The sequence below is a fragment of the Rhincodon typus genome, chromosome 28, assembly GCF_021869965.1.
Source record: "Rhincodon typus isolate 14 chromosome 28, sRhiTyp1.1, whole genome shotgun sequence".
Classification (NCBI taxonomy): Eukaryota; Metazoa; Chordata; class Chondrichthyes; order Orectolobiformes; family Rhincodontidae; genus Rhincodon; species Rhincodon typus.
This window is the reverse complement of record NC_063359.1, coordinates 41,195,287-41,215,085: the sequence shown is the minus strand read 5'-3', so window position 1 is coordinate 41,215,085 and position 19,799 is coordinate 41,195,287. Positions and strand designations below refer to the sequence as shown.

General features: G+C 44.4%; 1 protein-coding gene across 1 annotated transcript in view; it reads left to right on the top strand.

Annotated features, from left to right (window-relative positions):
• The window catches only part of col5a1 (procollagen, type V, alpha 1), a 199,447-nt gene that overhangs the window by 161,678 nt on the left and 17,970 nt on the right, over nt 1–19,799 (top strand). Inside the window, exons 46-60 of the mRNA XM_048613423.1 lie at nt 346–399; nt 2,457–2,510; nt 3,465–3,518; nt 4,893–5,000; nt 8,310–8,363; nt 8,664–8,717; nt 9,277–9,330; nt 9,897–9,950; nt 13,149–13,256; nt 13,377–13,430; nt 13,515–13,568; nt 14,130–14,237; nt 15,021–15,074; nt 16,418–16,453; nt 19,056–19,109. Coding sequence (XP_048469380.1) covers nt 346–399; nt 2,457–2,510; nt 3,465–3,518; nt 4,893–5,000; nt 8,310–8,363; nt 8,664–8,717; nt 9,277–9,330; nt 9,897–9,950; nt 13,149–13,256; nt 13,377–13,430; nt 13,515–13,568; nt 14,130–14,237; nt 15,021–15,074; nt 16,418–16,453; nt 19,056–19,109 — 954 coding nt within the window. The remainder of the gene's footprint in view (nt 1–345; nt 400–2,456; nt 2,511–3,464; nt 3,519–4,892; nt 5,001–8,309; nt 8,364–8,663; nt 8,718–9,276; nt 9,331–9,896; nt 9,951–13,148; nt 13,257–13,376; nt 13,431–13,514; nt 13,569–14,129; nt 14,238–15,020; nt 15,075–16,417; nt 16,454–19,055; nt 19,110–19,799) is intronic.

Genomic DNA, 19,799 nt, shown 5'->3' with positions numbered 1-19,799 from the left:
ATGTGTGTGAGAGAGACTCTGTGTGTGTGTGTGTGTGTGTGTGTGTGTGTGTATGTGTCTGCGTGTGATAGAGAGAGTGTGTGTGTGTGAGAGAGAGAGAGTGTGTGTGTGAGTGTGAGAGAGAGAGAGGAGAGACTGTGTGTGTGTGTGTGTGTGTGTGCGCGCACACGCGCGCGAGTGGGTATGTGAGAGAAACTGTGTGTGTGTCTGTGTCTGTGTTTATGAGAGTTTGTGTGTTGTTTCCATCACAAGCTTCATGACTTCACTGTGGATTTGTTTGTGCGTGTATTTTGGAATGTGGTGATGATGATAATGTGATTGATTATCTAATGTTTCCATTGGCAGGGTCCCCCTGGGCCTCCAGGACCCAGAGGCCCATCTGGTGCACCAGGGGCAGATGTAAGTGTTCATCCTTTTGAATGGTTTACCCTGCTCTCTAACTGTACTGGCAATGTGTAACAGAAAACATGGCTTGCTGGAATTCAAAACCTTTTTGCATCAATCCCAACATTGTGCTGAATGTTTTGACAGCTCATCCATTCAATTTTACAACATTGTACATTTATATAGAACCTTCCATGGAGTTAAATGTTCCACAGCTCACAGGAGGAGGCAAAACCAGCTTCAGAATTTGGCATGTGACCCCAAAACCTGATCAATGACCTTTGTTTTAAGGAGCATCCTAACGGAGGAGTGGGAAATGGTGAGAGTTAGGGAGGGAATTCCAGATGTTAGAATCCAGGGAACTAAAGGCTAATGATGGGTTGATGGAAATCAAAGCCAGAATTGAAGGAACACAGATAATGCAGAGGGTTCTAGGGCCATTGAGAGTTTATTTTGCAGCCTGTTATATCAATCCCATTGAAAGGAAAACAATATGTTTCTCAATTTACACTTTTCCCATTTGATGTAACAGTTGGACGAATTGAGTTAAATCACATGGTGAGACTTTGCTCCAAGGTTTGTCCTTCATTGAGTTTTGGTGCCCATTTCAACACAATACAAAGTCCCCGGGGACACCGATATAATCATGTGACCCACTTGATCGGTGCAGACCTGTCTGCTCCCACCCTCTATATCTCAGCAAATCAGCATACCCTTCTCTCTGTCTCCATCATTCACTTCTCAGGTTCCCCACCATACTGCAGTGATCTGTTTACACATGCAGCAAATGCAGTTTGGCTGCAAGCTGATAGCTACTCAGAGATACAGACATGCACCAATGTTCACTCACAGTAAAACACTTAGCTTCTTGTTAAGTCGGAACCTCGTTCAAACAATGTGGCAGCGTCTCTGTCAATGAGTAACACAGATAGCCCAGAGAGAACCAGGTCACAGAAATAACCAAATATTGCAAATGAGAAGTAAGGCAGGAGATTGGGAGAAGGACAGACTCTGTAATGTTCAACAGAGTAGAGACAGCTTTGTTCTGTATCTAACCTGTGCTCTCCCTGTCCTGGAAGTGTTTGATAGAGACTGTGTAGAGGGAGCTTTACTCTGTATCTAACCCCGTGCTGTCCGTGTCCTGGGAGTGTTTGAAGTAGACAGTGTAGAAGGAGCTTTACCCTGTATCTAACCCCATGTTATATCTGTCCTGGCATCAATGGATAGCACTGAGACAAATTTTGTGAACCATTTAACCATCCAAATTGTTTTATTTGTTCATTTTTGGGACGTGACCATCACTGGTGAGGCCAGCTCTTGTTGTCCATCTCTAATTACCCTTTGAGTGTCTTGCTCGGTTATTTCAGAGTCAACCATATTGCTGTGCATCTGGAATAACATGTAGGCCAGACTGGGTAAGGATATTAAGTAACCATATAAAGGACATTAGTGAACCTGAGCAGTTTTAATGACAATTGGCAGTGATCACAAGGTCACCTTTAAATCAATTTTTTTGTTCCAGACTTTTACTGAAGATCAATTTCACCATCTGCTGTAGTGGGATTCGAACTTATGATCCGAGTTCATTAGCCTGATTCTGGATTACTTGTCCAGTGAAGTACCCACTAGGCCCTCAGCTGAGAGAAGCAGAAAGCTGGGAATCCTGGTGGTTCGTGCCCCGTGATCCTCATGTTTATTTAATGTAACAACTTGAGCAAATTGGTTTTTCAGAGTGAGTGTTAAGATCAACAAAGGGAAAGATTTTGAGACTGTATATAAGTTTCAAAAACAACAGTCTCAAAGAATTTAGATTTACAAACATTACCCTGACTAGAATCACATGGTGTTTGAAGTGGGGGAGAGACTGGAAATGACACATGTTACTGTTTATTTAACAGCTGTTATATTAACAAATGGCGACATTGCATTCGCCTGACTAGAGATAGAACCAGCCACAGCTGTTGAAGGAATGTGTATTTAGAATGTCATTTTTGAGGAACCCAGACGGAAGTCGGTCCTCTAAACAGCTCCTTTGTTGTGCCGTAATCTCCAATGTATTGTTTGCATTTTAGGGTCCACAAGGTCCTGCAGGCGGAGTTGGAAACCCAGGAGCTGTGGGCCAGAAGGTACTGTCTGCATTCTGTTTCTGTTTTCAAACTAAACAATGTGATTGGCTGTGGGTTCTGGAGGAGGAGCTCTTTAATGTGACTGAGCAGCAGTGAACATGAATTCACCACAACACACTGATGTATTGCATTAGGCATTGCTTACAGATACCTGTGAGGGTCAGTGTTAACTGGAGAGTAATTGTTTGCAATGTATTTTACTCTGCATTCCGATCCTAATGGAAAATGAAAAGTGACATGACTGACCCTCCTACAGTGCGGCTCTCCCTCAGCACTGACCCTCCGACAGTGCCCACTCTCTCAGCACTGACCCTCCGACAGTGCCCACTCCCTCAGCACTGACCTTCTGACAGTGCCCACTCCCTCAGCACTGACCCTCCGACGGTGCCCACTCCCTCAGCACTGACCCTCCGACAGTGCGGCACTCCCTCAGCACTGACCCTCCGACAGTGCGGCGCTCCCTCAGCACTGACCCTCCGACAGTGCGGCGCTCCCTCAGCGCTGACCCTCTGACAGTGCGGCGCTCCCTCAGCGCTGACTCTCCAACAGTGCAGCTCTCCCTCAGCACTGACCCTCTGACAATGCGGCACTCCCTCAGCACTGACCCTCCAGCAGTGCAGCGCTCCCTCAGCACTGACCCTCTGATAGTGCGGCATTCCCTCAGCACTGACCCTCCAACAGTGCAGCTCTCCTTCAGCACTGACCCTCCAACAGTGCAGTGCTCCCTCAGCACCAACCCTCCGATATTTTGGAGCTCCCTCCATACAAGTTTGGGAGTGTTCTGTATTGGTGCTGGATCTTGAACTCACTATATGCTGTTTTTTCCTGATCTGTTGCTACTTCAATTAAACTGAACCTAATACATTAACCATTCAGCCCCACACCCCCTGCTAGGATTAGCTGTTATAGTCTTGGTAGTTTCTATATTTCACTAACCCTCTGTTTCTGCTCCAGGGTGACACTGGAGAGGCAGGAGCACCAGGACCTCCAGGATATTTGGGAATGCCAGTAAGTGATTGACTTGTTGTCCTTTGAAGAGTTCCAGTATGTGTCTCAGTGGTCTGTATAACAGAACTGACTCCTCTTCTGCCCAGGTATCCTGACCCCTCTATCCCCAGCAACCCTCCCCTTCTTTCGCTGTCTTGTTCTTGTTCTTGTTCAATGAGTCAAAATGAATATGTTCCAAACGGGAATGTGGAGGGAGATTGCACTGTGCAAGGCCAAAGGCTGGATGGGAGAATAAGTTCAGAAGTGGACATAAGGAAGCTAAATAGCTTTATAAGATAGATTGTGAGTAGACAAAGGTCTGACAAATGGAGTATTATGTGGGGAAATGTTAAATTGGCCATTTGGCACAAAGAGTAAAAAGTGAGCATTTTATCTCAGTCATAATTGATTGCAGAGCTCTCAGATAGAAAGTGTCTTAGAACATGAATTACAAAAGGTTAGTCTGCAGGTACAGCAAGTAATCATGAAAGCTATTAGAGTGTTATCATTTATTAGAAGGGGAATAGAATACAAAGTACAGAGCTTATGTTTAAATTATACAGGGCACTAGTGAGACCACATCTGTAGTACTGTGACCTGTATTGATCTCTTTATTTAAGGAAGGATGTCAGTTCAGTGGAAGCAGTTCTGCGGTTTCCCAGATTGTTATTTAGTAAGGGAGGATCATTTTCTAAGGAAAAATTAGATAAGGTTGGCATGTATCTACTGGAGGTCAGAAAAATAAGAGGTGACTTGAGTCAAAGAGAGCTGTCAAGGCTGGATCATTAAGCATATTCAAGGCTAAAATGGACAGATTTTCAATCAGTCATAGAGCCAAAGGTTATGGGGAAAAGGCAGGAAAGTGGGAGTTGATGATTATCAGGTCAGCCATGACGTCATTGAATGGCAAAGCAGATTCGATGGGCTGAAAGGCCTCCTCTTGCACCCACAACTTCTGGTCTAATGATCTTATTGAAATTTATTGGACCCTGAGGGGTCCTGAGGAGGTAGATGTGGAGAGGATGTTTCCCGTGTGAGAGAATGCAGAAGAAAAATAAATCAGTTTAGGTTCTTCTCTCTCAGAAGCTCATGAGTCTTTGAAACTCACTTCCTCAAAAGAGATTAGAAACAGAGTCTTTGAATGTTTTAAGGCAGGGGTGGATAGATTCTTGATAAACAATGGGGTGTTGAGTTATTGGTGCTAAACATGAATGCAGAGTAATCAGATCAGCCACGATCTTATTGAATAGCAGAGCAGGCACGATGGGCTGAGTGGCCTACTCCTGTTTCTAATTCCTGTGTATTGGCATGTTAATTGTAATCAGGTTGGAAAGGCATACAGCTCATGCTTTGTCTTATTCTTTACAAGTAAAGAGTTTTCTTGGTGCTGTGCAGGGACCTAAAGGTGAACGAGGCGAGAAAGGTGAATCTGGACCATCTGGTGCTGCTGGACCTCCAGGTCCTAAAGGTCCTCCTGGGGATGATGGTCCAAAAGGAAGTCCTGTGAGTACACAAATATTTCTACCATTCGCTCCCAGTCAGCTGCTTCCTATCTTCCTGCTGTCACTGGGTGGAATGTATGAATAATCATTCCCAACAGTTCCACATTCCATCATGAAATGTATCAAAACTCAACAAGACCACCAGGATGACACATTTACCTGACTAACTGCTACTCAGGACATAAACAATTCAGACCAGGTTACTTTCGTAAAAATCATCCTTTTTTTTGTAACACACCTAACTTTAACAAGAGCAGAAAAGAATAGATTTATTATTTGATCCAACCTACCCCTTCAAAACCCCAAACACACACAAACTCAATCACAATGAAGACAGACAAAAGTCAAATGATTTTACACAGATACTGTGGCTGGATAAAGAATACAGACAGGGAGAGCAAAATTCTACTGATCAAAAGTCCAGACCACAAGGTATAAGGTTTTTTTCTCTCACAGTCCTCTTGAGGTTTGCAAACATAGGCCACAGTTGTCTATACGGTTATGTCATCCTTCAATTCGATGGGTGATCAGGTGATCTTAGATCACTTCTCGTAAGAATTTGTTCTTTTTAAACTTTCTTGGATTTCCTTTGCACAGAATGAGAGAGAGCGAGGGAGGATTCCATGTGTCTGCAGGCTTTGGATATTTTCCACTCTTGATAATTGACAGCTTTTTAACACCCAATGAAACAGCTGTTGCCAGGTAGAATTTCTTTAACTCAGGAATTCTGTACACTGTTCAAACTCGACATTCCTCTCTTTTTGCTTCCAAAAAGCAACAGTGTACGGCACAGCTCATCAATATTCAACACTTAGTTTTCAAATTGTCAAACGTCCCAGTTTGTCAAATAAATCAGTCCAACTTCCATTTCAGCTTACAGACCAAATGACATTAAAAATATGTGGTCTGCTCCTCTCCTTCTGTAAAGCTGCTCACAGTACCCAGTAGCTCTGTGCATGTGTATCATTCTGCCTCTTGTGCTGTTTGGCTTTTTAAAGGAGATATCAAATTTCATCTCACAACCTAGATGTCCCTGAAAAATTCACACATTTGTTTCCTTCAGGTGGATTATGTCTGATTGCATTTTCAATTCCACTTCTCACAATCCTTTCAGGTCAAGAATTCTAGCTGTAACAAGCTACATCTCCCCTTGGTTCAGCACTAGTTTTTTTTTGGCAGTGGTCTTAATTTTACGACCTCTTTTTACCAATTCATTGACCAGAGGAAATAGTTACTCCTTATTTGCTTTACATAAATCCGTCCTCATTTCAACCTCCTGTCCCAAACACCTCAATTGACTCTCCCCTTAAACCTCTCTGGCCTGAGGAAAACAATCCCAGCTTCTCAGGTCTCCCTCTTTTCAAAGATTCCTCAACCCTGGTACCATTTAGTAAATCCCTACTGCTCCCTCTCACATCTTCCTTCAAGTGTGCTGCTGAAAACATGAGACAATATTCAGCTTGATTCTAATTAGTGAGTAAAAGTTTAACATGATTCTTTCTTTTCACACTTAACTCCCTGATTTACAAATCAGTGGTGTGTACATTTGCTCACTTTGTCAACTTGCGCTACCTTCAAAGATTTGGCAACATGGACCCCCAGCTTCCTCTGCTCTTCCAACCCCTCAACATGGTTCCATTCTGATGACAGTGAACATCAAGTTGTCTCTGCTGTGTGTTTGCACAGGACGTGTGTCTTCCTGGTGTCTGTAATCATCCTACTTACAGTCACTACATTATGAATAAAAATACAGAATATTGCGGGTGCTGGAATTCTGAAATGAAAAGAGAAAATGCGGGACGTATTCACTGCATCAGACAGCATCTGTGGAGCGAGAATCAGAATTAATGTTTCAGTCCAATGACCTTTCAGTACAAAGCTGAAGCATTAACTCTATTTCTCTCTGCACTGATGCAGCCTGACCTACTGAGTACTGTATTTCCAGAATTTTCTGCTGTCACTAAATCGCAACGTTTTTGTATGATTCACAAAGTTTGCAGTTTTACTCCCTTGTTCCAAGTCTAGGCCATCTATATATAACAAGAAAAGCAACGCTGCTGATATCTATTCTGAGGAGAGCACATGACATATTCCAGTCTGACTGTCCTGTCAGGAGAATGTGCTCTCAGTAATATTCACCATCTTCTCTTCCTAAACCAATTACATACACACATCTTCGTGCTTCCATCTCCTAAACACATCTTCAGCTGCTGCTTTATCAGCAGTCTTTTGACAGTTTATATATAAAATATCTCCTGCACTACAGTCAGCAGCTCTCTGAATTACTTGAACAAAGTCTCTACATCCTTTGTTGTTAGCCTGTTAAGACATATGTTCTTTACCAAACCTCTGATGTTCCCTGAGGTTTCCAATGGCAGCTGACTTCCTAGAGAGATGGTGGACTGTAAACCTTAATCTCAGCCCCACAACCAGATTTCTCCTTCAAATATTTAATCAGAGCACTTTATTTCATGTGTTGTAAATTTAGCAGGAGAGCTTGTTCTGTCTCTGCTTCTCCCCCATCCCCCGCCCTCTTACTGTGGTAAGATCCAGTCCCATAAAAATATAGAATCTAGGAACAGCAGTAGGTCGTTCAGTCCTTCAAGCCTGCTCCACCACTCAATATGATCACGACTAATCCTCTATCTCAATGCCACAATCCCCACTTCCCCCCCATACCTCTTGATGTCTTTAACATCTAAAAACAGTATCCGTCTCTTTCTTGAATATATTCAGCGACTTGGCCTCCACGCCTTGTGTGGTAGTGAATTCCACAGGTTCCCCACTCTCTGAGTGAAGAAGTGTTGACTCATCTCAATCTCAAATGGTCTACCCTGTATCCTGAGACTGTGTTCCCTGGTTCCAGACTCCCCAATCCAGGGATAACTTCCTCCCCACATCCAGCCCTGTGGGAGATTTATAGGTTTCAATTACATTCCCTTTCATCATTCTAAACTCCAGTGACTACAGGTTCAGTCAAACCAACCTTTCCTCCTAGGACAGTCCTGTCATCCCCAGTATCAGCCAAGTGAACATCCGCTGCTCTCCCTTTGTGGAGAGTATACCCTTTCTTAGACAGGGAGATTATAACTGTACTGCTCTTACTGAGGCCCTTTTATAACTGCAATGGGACATCCCTGCTCTACATGACCTGTGACTGTCAAACTGATGTCTCCCTACCACAATCAAAGGGGTTTTATCCAAATGCAGAACCCCCCTGGCACTTTACCTGCTGCAGACTCTCTCCTCTCTTTCTCCTCACTTAGATCTGCTATCACTAATATTTTGCTTTTTCTCCTGTTTTCCTTAGGGACCAGTTGGTTTCCCTGGTGACCCCGGTCCCCCTGGTGAAGCAGGACCTCCGGTAAGGTTAAGATAGTTTTAGTTAATGGAGAAATGCTGTTTAGTAGCATAATCAATGCAATTGGTCATTATAAACCCTTTCAGAGAATGAATCCAGTCTCCCAGCTTAAAAGTGCCACAATAATTGGATATTATAGTTTGTAATCTATATTTTCCTTTTGTGATTGATGTTCTGAATTTCATGGTATTAATTATTAAAAAGACCTTGTCCTAGTGTTGGAGATGACAAATACTCTGAATAGCGTTAAAGGATATGAAATAGCCACTAGCCCCTCATAACGAGGCCTTTCTTTCACCACAGGGCCAAGATGGACCTCCAGGAGACAAGGGAGAAGATGGTGAACCAGGACAGATTGTAAGTTGAGAAAGGACATTGCTTGCGATAGGGTTAGGGTTAGGCTTGATGGAGGTTTGGATAAATGAGAGGTCAGCAATTGAAGTGAGATACAATGCTGCTGAGAGCAGAGGACGTTAAACTGGACATTATCGGGGGGGAGCAGTCTCACTGACCCTGCATTAGGGATGGGAAAGCCAGACTGAGTGCCCCGAATTCAAACTGAAGGTGGACGGTCATGGATTTACTCGCACTGTGTCAATCAAACGAAGATGGCAGAGAGGGTGAAGGTGTCATGGGCTGAGGGAAAGGACACCATTATTGGACCAAAATCCAGGCAAAAATATTCAGAAAGAAGAACCCCAGTGAGAAAATTGATTTCCAGACTGAAGGACCAAGAAAAATCTTTTGGCTTGTTGTTTGAACAAAACTTAGGGCTGGAGATTTTGGGGCTGGAAGGGATTGCTCGTGATGGAGACGGGGAATGTGTCAGAGTGTGGCCATATGATTGGCCCAGATTCCTGTGAGCTGTTCATTCGTGACAGGACGGAAGGTTCTGATGTCACCTTTCTATTTCTAGGGCTCTCCTGGTCCAACTGGTGAAGCAGGACCACCTGGTCCTCCAGGAAAGAGGGTGAGTATGAACACACCAACATTATCTCTGCAACTCATTAAGCACACGTGCACACATAACCAACAGTATCCCTGCAACACATACTCACATAGGGCACGTTCACAGACAATCACACACACAAACATCCATCAATCCTTGTAACACATGCACACACATATACACACACACAGACACACACACTCACACACACAGACACACACACGCTCACACTCACACGCACATGCACACACTCTCTCACACATGCAAACATACGTATATACACTCTCACTCACATGCACAACCAGGCACACATGCACACACAGACACACATGCACACACAGACACATTTGCACACACAGACACACATGCACAACCAGACACACATGCACACACACACACACATGCACACACAGACACACATGCACGTGCACATAAATGCTCTTACACAGACTTGCGTGCGTGTGCACACACACACACTCTCTCTCTCTCAAACATACACCAATAAATTCTGAGTATTTTCAAAGTCTGTGATTGCTTCTTCTGTTAAAGACAATGCCTTTGCAAAGTTTTTCTTTTGTGTTGTTCAGGGTCCTCATGGTCCTGCAGGTCCTGAGGGGAGACAAGGAGAGAAAGGAGCAAAGGTACGTGACACAGAGAATCACAGTCAGCTCTCTGACGATTGTACAAGCTGCATTACTCCAGTGAACCCGGGTGGTCTGATCTCATTAACCCAGGTTCATGCCATATCACCACATTGAGAACACAATCCTTTAACAAGTCATTCTGCATCCCCTTTTAAACACGTCGGGATTGTGTCCATGGAATTAGCAGGTTCAAACACAAGTGTGTACATCAATCTGTCAACTGTATTTGTATCTTCAAACACTTCTTCTGGGCAAGTCAACTAGCCAAGTATTGCAGCCCACTAAACTTTGTCAATTCCCACCATTATTTTAAAACACTTTGATCAAATCCAGTTTAATCTGCTAACGTCCAGGGATTATTCACAACATTTACATGAACTGTTATTACAACACAGTCTCTTGGGCCCAGCTCTCATTCTGGCAAATTGATGCTGGACAGGTGTAAACGCTGGGGTTTCTTTTCAAACTGTAATGACATAAACAGTGCTCCAAACTGGCTCTGACCAAAAGCACTCCCTCAGCACTGACCCTCCAACAGTGCACCGCTCCCTCAGCACTGTTCCTCCGACAGTGCGGCGCTCCCTCAGTAGTAACCCTCCAACAGTACAGCACACCCTCAGCACTGTCCCTCCAACAGTACGGCACTCCCTCAGCACTGACCCTCCGACAGTGCAGCACTCCCTCAGCACTGACTCTCCAACAGTGCGGTGCTCCCTCAGCGCTGAGCCTCCAACAGTGCGGCACGCCCTCAGCACTGACCCTCCGACAGTGCGGCACCCCCTCAGCACTGACCCTCTGACAGTGCAGCGCTCCCTCAGTACTGACCTTCCGACAGTGCGGCACTCCCTCAGCACTGACCGTCCGACAATGCCCGCTCCCTCAATGCGACCCTCCGAAAGTGCAGTGCTCCCTCAGCACTGACCCTCCGACAGTGCGGCGCTCCCTCAGCACTGACCCTCTGACAGTGCGGCACTCCGTCAGCACTGACCCTGTGACAGTGCTGCACTCCCTCAGCATTGACCCTCCGACAGTGTCCACTCCCTCAGCACTAACCCTCCGACAGTGCAGCACTTCCTCAGCACTTACCTTCCGACAGTGCGCACTCCCGCAGCGCTGACCCTCCGACAGTGCGGCGCTCCCTCAGTGCTGACCCTCCGACAGTGCGGCACTCCCTCAGCACTGACCCTCCGACAGTGCGGCACTCCCTCAGCACTGACCCTCCGACAGTGCGGTGCTCCGTCCGCACTGATCCTCCGACAGTGCGGCGCTCCCTCAGTGCTGACCTGAACTGACCCTGACGTTAATGAATCCTGGAAAATTATTTGTTTCATTAACAGCTCCTCTAGCTGTCCTGCCAACTTTTAATGATTCATGCAGCTATACATCTTACTCTGTCTTTATACCAAGCTACACCATCACACAGTTTATTGTTGAGAATTGGTGTACAGAAATAATGCAGTCGTGCTATGATATTATTGAGCTTTCTTCACCACACAACTGGAGGACTATGAGCAGTTTTGGTCTCCATGTCTCAGCAAAGATACACTTCGTTGAGGTTGGTTGGCTCGCCGAGCTGGTTTGTTGTCCCACAGACGTTTCGTTACCGTGCTTGGTAACATCCTCAGTTTAGCCTCTGATGAAGCGTCGGTGTGTTTTCCCGCCTGGCTTTTAAACTCTGGGGTCCGTTGCAATGGATGTTACCAAGCACGGTAACGAAATGTCTGTGGAACAACACACCAGCTCGGCGAGCCAACCAACCTCAACACCCACAACCCGAGCTACAAATCTACTCCAAAACCTTAAAAAGATACACTTCATTTGGAGACAGTTCAGAGATTGCTCACCAGACTGGTTCCAATAAGGGATGTCTCGATATTCTCTGAAATTTAGAAGAATGAGAGATGGTCTCATTGAAAAATACAAGATTCTGAAGTTTAAACAAAACAGAAGTTGCTGGAAAAGCTCAGCAGGTCTGGCAGCATCTGTGAAGAGAAAATCAGAGTTAACATTTCGGGGTCCGGTGGCCCTTCCTCAGAATTGAGAAACATTAACTCTGATTTTCTATCCACAGATACTGCCAGACCTGCTGAGCCTTTCCAGCAACTTCTGTTTTTGTTTCTGATTTACAGCACCCACGGTTCTTTCAGATCCATTTAAGATTCTGAAGCAGCTTGATATGGTAGATAGAGACTGTTTCCCCACTTTGAGGTATCTAGAAACATATAAAATAAGAGCAGGTAGGCCATTTGGTCCTTTGAGACTGCAATGTCAACCAATATGAACATTGCTGATCGTGCAACTCAGTATCCTGTTCCAGCTTTCTCCCTATGCCTTTTGAAAATGGGATCACATGCTCAGGAGAAAAGGTCAAATACCTAGGACTGAGATGAGGAGGAACGTCTTCACTCGGGGTTGTGAATCTTTGGAATTCTCTATCCTGAAGGCTGGACTGCTGAGTCATTGAACACATTTAAGGCTGGGAAAGATTCTCAGGGAATTGAAGGATATTGGGAACATGTGGGAGAGTGGAGTTCAGAATTAGCCATGATCAGCTAGGTAATGAGCAAGTTAGACAAAGAAGAGATAGTGGATAGTTTTGGGCCCCATATCTAAGGAAGAATGTGCTGGTGTTGGGAGGGGTCCAGAGGAGGTTTACAACAATGATCCTGGGTATGAAGGGCTTGTCATATGAGGACCCTGGGTCTGTACGCAATGGAGTCTCGAAGGATATGGGGGAAATCAGTTTGAAACTTACAGAATACCGAGAGGCCTGGATAAAGTGGAGAAGATGTCTCCACTAGTGGGAGAGACTAAGACCTGAGTTTGCAGCCTCAGGGTGAAGGGACAACCCTTTAGAACTGAGATGAGGAGGAATTTCTTCAACCAGAGAGTGGTGATTCTATGGAATTCATTGCTGCAGAGGGATGTGGAGGCCAAGTCATTGAGTGTATTTAAGACAGAGATAGATAGGTTCTTGATTAGTAAGGGGATCAAAGTTTACAGGGAGAAGGCAGGAGAATGGAGTCAAGAAAAATATCAACCATGATTGAATGGTGGAGCAGACCTGATGGCAATGGCCTAATCCTGCTCTTTATATCTTATGGTCTTATGATCTTATTGAATGGTCTTCTCCCAGACTTATGTCTTATGTGGCAACGGTCATTGAACCTTGACGACGTCTCTCATTCTTCTCAGGGTGACCCTGGTGCTGAAGGTCCTGCAGGTAAGACTGGCCCAGTTGGTCCACAAGGATCTCCAGGTAAGCCAGGCTCCGAGGGGCTGCGAGGGATTCCAGGTCCTGTTGTAAGTATGATTCCCCTTCAGACTAACACAATTTTATTTGTTAACAATCTGTGTAATTCAGTAACTCACTCTTGTCTCTATAGATCTGTTTAACACTCTTTCTTTTTTGATTAAATTTAGGGCGAGCAAGGTTTGCCAGGCCCCCCTGGTCCAACAGGACCACCAGGCCCAATGGTTTGTAGTCAACAAAGTTACATTTTATTTCACCTGCAGGTAGTGAGGATCATGGTGACAGTGACATCTTACTGTGTTTTTTAGGGTCCTCCCGGATTGCCCGGCCTCAAAGGTGACCCTGGTACAAAGGGTGAGAAGGTATGTTTTGCAGTTGTACCTGAAGCCTCATCCACTGAGAAAGTAGTGGGAGTTATGATTGTGCATGAGAGTCCTTCCTTCCCCAAGTGTGAACACTGTCCTTTAAACGTGCCATGAGGCAGGCTGAAATGTGGCACCGACACTCATAAGGATTTGTTAGGATGGGTGGACCAAGGAGGAGAGGGGCAGACAGGATTATGGAGGGAATTCCAGAGTTTGGGGTCCAGGCAGGTGAAGGTATGGCCCCAATGGGAATTGGGGAAGGAGGATTGTGGTTTATGGAGATAGGAAAGGGTGAGGCCATGGAGGGATTTGAAAATAAGGGTGGAAATTTTTAAAACTAATCCTTCATTAAACCAAGTTCTATTGAAGTTCAGCAAGCTCAATGATAAGAGATAATTCAGCGCAGGCTTGGAGGGCCGAAGGGCCTGTTCCTGTGCTGTAATTTTCTTTGTTCTTTGTAATTCTCAAAGATTGACTGGTCAAAGATTGTCAGCATGAATTGAACTGTCTTCGGGCTGGGGTGTAAGTTGATTGGTGACTGTATATCATGTGTTTCAGGGACATCCTGGTTTGATTGGTTTGATTGGGCCTCCAGGAGAACAGGGTGAGAAAGGTGACCGAGGCATCCCAGGACCTCAGGGACCTCAAGGTCCAAAAGGAGACACGGTAAGCATTGAGTGAGGTGACCAACCATTGTTATCTATCACCTATACTGTTCACATTGGACCCAACTCAGGAGGAAACATCTAACAAAGTACCTGAGAGGCCAGATTCATCCAAAACACATTCTTCTTTACTGGAGAACCAGTTGAATTTTATTGGTGTTGATCTCAGGGATTGGTTAGCTCAATTGGCTGGATGGCTGCTTTGTAATGCAGAGTCTCGCTATTTCCTACTCTGGCTGAAGTTACCATAAAGCATTTTTCATCCCAACCCATCACCTGAGGTGTAGTGAACGTCAGGTTAAACCACCATCAGACGTCTCTCTCTCTCTCTGATGAGAGAGCAGCCCTATAGTGATGTTGTTGGAATTGAACACAGATTAGAATGATTCTTTTTATCCATTTCTGGACTGTGGGAATTACCAGCATTCAGTGTCCGATCTAGTTGTCTTGAGAAAGTTCTGAGAACTATCTGCTTAAGCTGCTAGAAGTTTGACACAACTGAGTGGTCACTGGGGGTCACCCAAGTCAGCATGAGTCAAGAGTCACATACAGTCACTGAGGACAGCAAGTTTCCTTCCCAAATGGACATTGATGACAAAGGGATGTTTGTAACAATCTGACAGCTTCATGGTCACTTATACCAATTTTAATATAGTTTTATTTGCTGAGTTTTAAAACTGAACTGAAATTTTCAAAGTAGTGACAGTAGGATTTGAATCGGGATTATGAGTCCACAACATTACATAGCCAATCAAATCTTACAATCGATGTCTATCTCTTCCAGGGTGTCCAAGGTCAATCTGGTCCAATTGGTCCTCCAGGTCCTCCTGGATTAACGGCAAGTATCAAATATGACAGAAACTAGTCAGTTAATTGTCCAATGTTGATCAAATGTTTTCACATCTTTGCCAATCCGTTGCATGAATCATTTTCCAAAGTAGTGCTTTAAGGCAGGTTTGGGGATGTTTGGAGCCTCTTCAAATGGGCAGAAAATCAAAGCTGCTCAATTGAGAAAGACTTGATTTAAAAAGCTGTCTTTGAAGAGCCAGCACACCATCTCCAGGCTGTCCCTCTCACTGGAAGAGTATCCCATCCAACTACCTCCCATCCACAGACTCAATTTACACGGCTCGCTACCACGGAAAGGCGACCAACATCAAAGACCCATCGCACCCTGGTAATGATCTCCTACAACCTCTTCCGTCAGGCAGAAGATACAGAAGCCTGAACACACGCACAAGCAGGTTCAGGAACAGCTTCTTTCTGGCCGTTATCAGACCCCCTGTACTCATGACAATAAAATCAAAATCAAAATCAAGCTGCCTTTGACCAAGAATCTTGCATCTTCTAAGAGCCGTGAGTGTGGTCTCCTGACAAACAGTTTTAGACTGCCAACATTTTCACCAATTTCAGAATCATGGTGCCCCCTCAGAAACAGAAGCAGGATTTTAGCCTCTCCAGGGTTATAAAGCCTGAGGACTAGAACTTACACCACATGCTTTTTACTGGTTTAATTTACTTCATGTCTAATTTACCAAATCTATCAAAACAATGATTACTACTTCATTAACTAGAGATGAATATAATTAATGTATTTCTCCATAATTGAAAGGAATATGAAACAAATGCTGCCTGCATGTAAGTCTAATGAAAAGTTTCAAATTGGTTTCTGTATGAAGAGTTATTGATGGGGGAACTTCATGTGAGATTAATAAACTTTGCATTTCTACATGTACCATTCAGCATCTCACTTAGTGTACGCCTCAGCTTGGGGTGGAGGGTGGAGTGTGGTGGGTGTGAGGGTTGATCTCATCTAAATTGCTTTGTAGAGCTGCTTGTGTCAAGAGAACATTGCAAGAGAGGCCACATTGAACTTACAAGTCTTCGGAAAGGGAAATCCCCCAACCTCTGAAGTTTTCTGAATCAAGGGTCTGAAATACCAAGTAAATCAAGAAAATCTTTCTAATTATTACTTTGATCAACCTCATTTATTTGTCAATAAAACAGATGCCTCTGAGAATTAGCCGACTGAAGCTTGGTTGGCCAATGACCCCCAGCTGATTTCTTCAATTTGAAATGAGCCAGTACATTTTTTTCTTACACCTTGCTGTATCTAGCTCCTGATATTGTTTGAAAACCCATTAACCAATTAATAAACTAACTCTTGCATTTGTTTTTCAGGGTCCACCTGGTCCTAAAGGTTCTAAAGGTTCCACTGTGAGTACGTTTCTCGATAGTTCAGACAGTGATCGAGTTGGGGTTCAGGGACATTCTGCTAATGCACATGAAGCACAGAAATATAGAAACTAGGAACAGATGGAGGCCATTCAGCCCTTCAAGCCTGCTCTGCCATTCAACAGGATCACAGCTGATCGTCCAATTTCGTCCCCTGTTCCTGTTTTCTCCCCATTCCCTTTGATCCCTTGAGCTCTAAGAACTATATCTAACTCCTTCGTGAAAACATTCAATGTTTTGGCCTCAACCACTTTCTATGGCAAAGAATTCCACAGGCTCTGCACACTCTGGGTGAAGACATTTCTCCTCATTTCAGTCCTAAATGGCCTACCCCATGTCCTTAGACTTTGACCCCCTAGTTCTGGACTCCCTGGTATAACAACCTGTCTGTGTGCACAAATGTAATCTGTAGACAGCAAACTCCCACAAACTTGCTTGCTGGTGGCATTAGAGGAATAAATATTGATCAGGAAACTGTGAGAAATCCCTCGTTTCTATTCATATAGGACCATGAAATTTCTTCACATAAGGCTGACCAGGCAGAGAGGTTGTTTCTTTAGAATTAGAATTAAGTTTCTTGTCATGCGTACCCAAGTACAGAAGTACAGTGAAAAGTTTACAGTGTTACCCCTCACTGCACCATCTTATCTACAAAGTACCTAGGTACAAATCTTAGGTACAAAATAGAGAAAAAAAAAGTTACATTACTTTACAGTGATTCATAGTGTAAGTTAGAAAGTAAGAAATAAAGTTAAAAGGATAAACATTACAGTCAGATAAACAGATTACAGATAAACATTATGTTGCAGTAGATCAGCGCAGGGCTCTTCCACACATGGTCCGACCAGGCTCACAAGTTCCTGACCACCCTCACCAGCCTCCAGTCCAACAACCATTTTGCTCTTACTCCTGAGTGAACCCCAGCCCACTCCGCTCCAGTCCCCAGCCCACTCCGCTCCAGCCCCCAGCCCAGCCCACTCTACTCCGGTCCCCAGTCTGCTCTGCTCCAGCCCCTAGCCACTCCGCTCTGATTAATAGGCTAAGCACAGTTTCACCGGAACAATACCGTGGTTTAAAGAGTTAACTATGAAAACAGGCTGCACAGGTATGGGTTGTATTCTCCCCAGTATGAAATTTCGTGTGGGTGATTCAATCAGAGTCTTTAAAACCATCGAGAGAATCAGTGAAGAGAAACTTTCGCCTTTTGGGGGCTGGCAGAGTTCAGGGGTTCACTCAGGAGTAAGAGCAAGAATCCTTTTCCAATGCAAAGGAGAGATGAATGTGAATTTCTATCTCTCTCCCTCTCTCTCTCTCTCTCTATCCCCCAAAAAACTGGAACCTGGAAGTCAGTTCCAGTCAATGACTGAGATTGCTTGATATTTGTTGGGTAAGGGGATCGAGGGATATGGAGCAAAAACGGGAAAATGGAGTTAAGATTCAAGTCAACCAAGATCTGATTGAAAATTAGAGACAGACTGAGAAGCTGGACAGTGCAGTGATGCTCCGAGAATAATTGGGACTGCCCCATTGAGTTCAAAACAATGACCAAGTAACTCAGATAACAAGGTGTAGAGCTGGATGAACACAGCATCAGAGGAGCAGGAAAGCCTAGACCCTTCTTCAAGTAACTCAGCCAGGGTTCTGGTGCTGTTCTGGTAGTAACATAGCTTGTTTAAGGAGCAGTGAACCTACCATACTGATCTGCAGCAGTGTACAGTCAATTAAATCAACCTGCTTAAACAGTGTTGTGACACACACCTGCAAGGCAGGACGGACTTGAACATAAGAACAAAGAGCAGGAGGAGGCCATTCAGCCCCTCGAGGCTGTTCTGCCATTTAATACACTCATGGCTGATCTCATCTCAGCTTCAACTCCACGTTCCTGCCCACACTCCATAAACCTTCAACCCATTACTAATTAAAAATCTGTCCATTTCTTCCTTAAATGTATACAGTGTCCTAAGGCAGACCACGGTAGTGAATTTCACAGGTTCATGACCCATTGAGAGAAGTAATTCCTGCTTGCTTCTGTTTTAAATCTGCTACCCTTTATCTGAAAACTATGACCTCTCGTTCTAGATTGCCTCACTTGAGGAATCATCCTCTCTACGTCTACTTTGTCAATCTCTCCCAGTATGTTATAGACCTCAATTAGATCTCTTCTCATTCTTAATAAAAACCAAAAGAACCGCGGATGCTGTAAATCAGGAGCAAAAACAAAGTCGTGGAAAAGCTCAGCAGGTCTGGCAGCATCTGTGAAGGAGAAAACAAGAGTTAACGTTTCAGGTCCGGTGACCCTTCCTCAGAACTGTTCTGTGGAAGGGTCACTGGAACCAAAATGTTAACTCTGTTTTTTCCTTCACAGATGCTGCCAGACTTGCTGAGCTTTTCCAGCAACTTTTTTTTGCTCCTCTCATTCTTGCCTTGTTTGAACCTGCCCCATCTAGCCCAGCAGTAGGTACACTGCCACAGTACCAGGAGACCCTCTGCAATAACATAAATACTTAGAATGAAAGGCAAAATCTCCACAATGTAGGAGCCTCTCGATATTTCTGATAACTAGTTCTTATTTACTTCCTTACAGGGTCTGACAGGTCCTAAAGGTGAAGCAGGAATACAGGGACCACCTGGTCCTCCTGTAAGTCGATATGTTTCTCATTGAAAAATGAGTTGGTGCTTGATGATCTGCTGTTAGAGTTCATTTAAAATCAGGCTTAATCCATTATTGACTCTATGTCTCACTGGAGATGGCACAGAGAAGCACTGTACAGTTCAAATCAGACAGTGCTGGAGCAACTCAGCAGGTCTGGCAGCATCTGCAGAGAGAAACAGAGTTGACATTGCAAGTCTAGTGGTACTTCCTGAGAACTTCAAATGGGACTCAAGACGTTAACTCCATTTCTTCTCCACAGATGCTGCTGGATGTGCTGAGCGTCTGTCTTCAGCACTGTCTGTTTTTATTTTAAATTTCCGGCATCAACAGAGTTTTACTTTATTGCTGTAAGTTATTCGATAAAATCTCTGCCATTAGGATCTGTAATATGGAAAAATATTCACCAAATGACACATCAAATCAAATGTTTTTTCAAATCTTTGTTAATTTGAAAAGTCCATTTTATCAACAGGAGGCATTTACAATTTCAGTTATACCTTCCCCTCTGTACAGTGTGTGTTACAATGTTCTGTCTGTACAGTGTGGGTGACAGCGATGCCTCTGTACGTACGGTGTGGGTGACAGTGATGCCTCTGTACGTACAGTGTGGGTGACAGTCATGCCTCTGTACGTACAGTGTGGGTGACAGTGTTCCCTCTGTACGTACAGTGTGGG